Source organism: Theobroma cacao, chromosome 7 (assembly GCF_053813885.1).
Source record: "Theobroma cacao isolate CCN51 chromosome 7, ASM5381388v1, whole genome shotgun sequence".
In the NCBI taxonomy this organism is placed as follows: domain Eukaryota; kingdom Viridiplantae; phylum Streptophyta; class Magnoliopsida; order Malvales; family Malvaceae; genus Theobroma; species Theobroma cacao.
Genome location: NC_142645.1, coordinates 5,228,337 through 5,232,162, shown reverse-complemented (window position 1 = coordinate 5,232,162; position 3,826 = coordinate 5,228,337). Strand labels below are relative to the sequence as shown.

Genomic DNA, 3,826 nt, shown 5'->3' with positions numbered 1-3,826 from the left:
AAAAGAACCAAGAACTTAATTTGCTATAGAAAGCTTAGTCCAAAATAAATGTATACAGTGTCTACTAAGGCAAATCACTGCAAAAGAAAGAAATACATGTAAAGTAACAAATACACAGGAGAAATACATGTAAAGTAACAAATACACAGGAGCAATGTGTGAGAAAATCAAACAAGATCAAAAGAAAATCATTACACTAATACGTAGAAAATCATATAGGCCTAGGCTTGAGTATTTGCAAACAGAGATTGACACCATTTGTACAGGGATCAAACTAAAAGGAACTATGAACCCTTCTATTGGCATCTTACAAATAGCGAAATAAGCCACACCTTCAGACAGTTACACACATTTCAGTTGTAGTCCCGGAGGCCTGAAAAATCACCTTCAGTTGTAGTCCCAGCTACACCTGAAAATAATACAACCATATCAAAGCTAAATCAATTTTTTTTTCAAAAGAAAAAGAGAAAGTAAATGTGATAAAAAGTTTTTACCTTCCTGAACTTATTGAAAGACTGGTACCTCTCAGGTTCGAATTCTCCTCTCCAACCTTGCCTTCTGTAAAACAAATCTAACGTACAACCAGTCTTTCATGTTGTCCAAGAAACGGAAGTAGGAGTGCCTCCAGGAACGCTTGAACAATAAGGCACCACAAATACCCCAAAAACCCACGATAAAACCAATTCCCATCCCAGCATAAAACCATTTTCTGAATTCATCAAAATCATCCTGACCTCTTCTTGGTTGACCTTGAGGTGTTTCCGCTGATCCTGAGCAATTTGGTGTAACTGGAGGTCCACAAAGTCCGTGATTATGGGAAAATGTTGAAGGATCAAAGAGTTGTATCTGAGTTCCTGTTGGAATTTTTCCCGATAAATAATTATAGGATAAGTCCAAGGTAGACAAAAATGTTAACTCAGACAAGCTTGATGGGATGCCTCCAGAAAAATTGTTTCTTGACAAATCAAGAGCTTGTAATTGTCTTAATTGCCCAATCTTCCCAGGGATTTTGCCACTCAAAAAATTTCTTGATAAATTCAATGCAACCAATTGTCGGAGACTAGTTAGTTCTTTAGGAATCTCTCCTGTTAATCTATTATTTGAAAGATCAATGGCTAATAATAGTCCAAGAATTTTTGCATACTTTTGCTTCTTTCCTTTCCATGTAAACAGTGCCTCATCAACATAGTTGACATCAATAAAAACTGAATTAGGATCCAATTTTCTTGAAATGGAATGCTCAATTGTTCTGCTTAAGTTCATGTCTTGAGCCATAGAAGTGAATTTATTGAGACATCGTGGTAGGGTACCAGATAATTTGTTTACAGAGAGATCCAAGATTTGAATATTATTCAAGCCACAAATTTGATGAGGTATCGTTCCATTAAATTTATTGGTTTGGAGGCTTAGAAAAATCAATGATGAGAAACTTTCCCCCATCCACTCAGGTATATTTCCTGATAATTTGTTATCACTGAAGTCCAAAAATTTCAAGCCCCAACAATTCCCTAAGGATGAAGGAAATGGTCCTGAGAAGCTATTGCTGCGTAAACTGAGCATTTGAAGCCTAATAAGTGATCCAATCGATCTTGGAATTGAGCCTGACAAATTGTTCTCAGCCAAATTCAAAGCTTTAAGTGAGTCCTGCCATCTGGCCAAGCAATCGGGAACCACTCCAGAAAATAGGTTATTTGAGAGATCAAGCAAGTTCAATACTCTAGCAGGAATGTGGCAAATTGAATTGATTGAACCAGAAAATTTATTTTTGGAAAGGTTCAAGGTAACCAACAAATTTGTCATTTGTGGCAATGGACCTGTTAAATTATTAGAGCTTAAGTCAAGAAAAAGGATAGCAATCCTGTTATTCGGCAAAGTACCGCTGATCTGGTTGAAAGACAGATTTACGCTGCGCGTGCCAAATGAAAATACGTTCCAAAACCAACTTGGAATGGAATCCGAAATCTCTGCAGCAGAAATATCAATTTCAATACATGCATTTTGAGACCGAAGCCATTGCGGGAAAAAAGGCCCTAACTTGAAAGAGCGAAGGAATATAAGACTCAGTTGAAAAGGAGGAATCCAATCGGACTTGAATTTCAAAGTCAAAGAAGAATCTGATAAGTCCAACTTCCGTAAGTTGCTGAGATTTGAGAAATGTGCTTCCGAAATTACAACTTTATCAAAAGAATTTCCGGATAGCTCTAGAGTCGTGAGGTTGGACATTTGTCCGATTCCTTGGCTTATGGTTCCATTCAAACGGTTGTATCCAAGGCCTAGTTCTTTCAAGGATGATAACTTTGTGATTTCATTAGGCACTGACCCCGTAAATTGATTCTCAGTTAAATCCAAATTCTCTAGAAAGTGTATTGTGCATAAAGATGTACTTTGAAGAAATCCAAATACATCTCCACCGAGATTGTTGGATTGCAAGTCTAATGAATGCAAAGTACAGATATTCCATATAAATAATGGAATTCCACCTTGAAGCAGATTGCGGCTTAGAGTAAGTTCTCTAATAGCAACCAAGTTCTCAAAAGTTTCAGGAATTGAACCTGTCAACTGATTTGATGAGAGATCAAGAGCGTCCAATCTCGAAAGGTTTCCTAGCTGAGAGGGAATTGGTCCAGTAAATTGAGATTCAGAGAGATCCAGATGGACCAATTTTGTAAGAGAACCAATGAATTCGGGAATGCGGCTTAGAGTAAGTGCTCTCATGGCAACCAAGTTCCCAAAAGTTTCAGGAATCGAACCTATAAACTGATTCGATGAGAGATCAAGACTGACCAATTTCGAAAGGTTTCCTAACTGAAAAGGTATTGGTCCAGTAAGCTGAGATTCAGAGAGATTGAGAATGGTCAATTTTGTAAGAGAACCAATGAACTCGGGAATTGAACTTCCCAACTGATTTGATGAGAGATCAAGAGTGACCAATCTCGAAAGGTTTCCTAGCTTAGAAGGAATTGGTCCAATAAAACGAGAATTAGAGAGAGCAAGATAGGTCAATTCTGTAAGAGAACCAATGAATTCGGGAATGCGACACCAAAAATAATTGAAACTGAGATCTAAGTGATTCAAATAACGCAATTTAAGCAATGAAGGACTAATTGTACCTTTTACAGACCCAATGAGGTAAGACAGATCGAGCTTTATGACATGGCCGGTATTGTTGCAGCACTCAACACCAATCCATGTACAGCAATCTCTTTCGTCATTCTCACTTCCCCACGAAGAGATACCGAAATCCATGACCGATTCAGCTGCAAGGCTTTGCTTAAAGTCGAGCAGTGCTTGCCTCTCACTCTCTTTGCATTGAACTAAAACGTCAGCTTTTGTGGATTTCTGAAGGAGGAAGACAAGTGCCAGAAATAAAACTAGGAGGAGATGAATGGAGTACTTATCACCTGACATTATAATCGTCCTGCCTGCCTTACAACGATTATGTCTTGTGTTTGAGTGCTGAGAGTTTAGACAACCCCCTCTTTATCACAAATTGTTAAGTATTTTGTTGTGGAAAGCAATATGTTGTGGAAACCACGGTCTTCATACCTTTAACACTTTCCTAATCGTGTTTTTAGGGCCATAAAAAATATTTAATTTACAACATTGAAGGTCTTGGTCTAGTAATAATTATTAAGTACTGTAATAAAAACGAGTAAAGTCATTATCACACTGGCTAACGGAGGTGTCATTGTCACCATCATAGACTTGGACAATTTTCTTCATTTCCTGCTTTTCCCTTTTCCCCATTCATATTATCCAATATATTTAAGAAACAGTGTTTCCCCTTTGCTCCTGAGATTGGTCTTGGTGTAAGTGGCAGGATATT

General features: G+C 37.8%; 1 protein-coding gene across 1 annotated transcript; it reads right to left on the bottom strand.

Moving 5' to 3' along the window:
• Positions 1-525: 525 nt before the first annotated feature.
• LOC18593931 (receptor-like protein EIX2) lies at positions 526-3,541 on the bottom strand. Its single transcript, XM_088808617.1, has one exon. The coding sequence runs from the start codon at positions 3,406-3,408 to the stop codon at positions 526-528; it is 2,883 nt and encodes a 960-aa protein (XP_088664743.1). The 5' UTR covers positions 3,409-3,541.
• Between the last annotated feature and the right edge of the window lie 285 nt (positions 3,542-3,826).

Coding starts and splice junctions, on each gene's coding strand:
- LOC18593931 (XM_088808617.1), bottom strand. CDS start 3,408: ATGTCAGGTGATAAGTACTCCATTCATCTCCTCCTAGTTTTATTTCTG.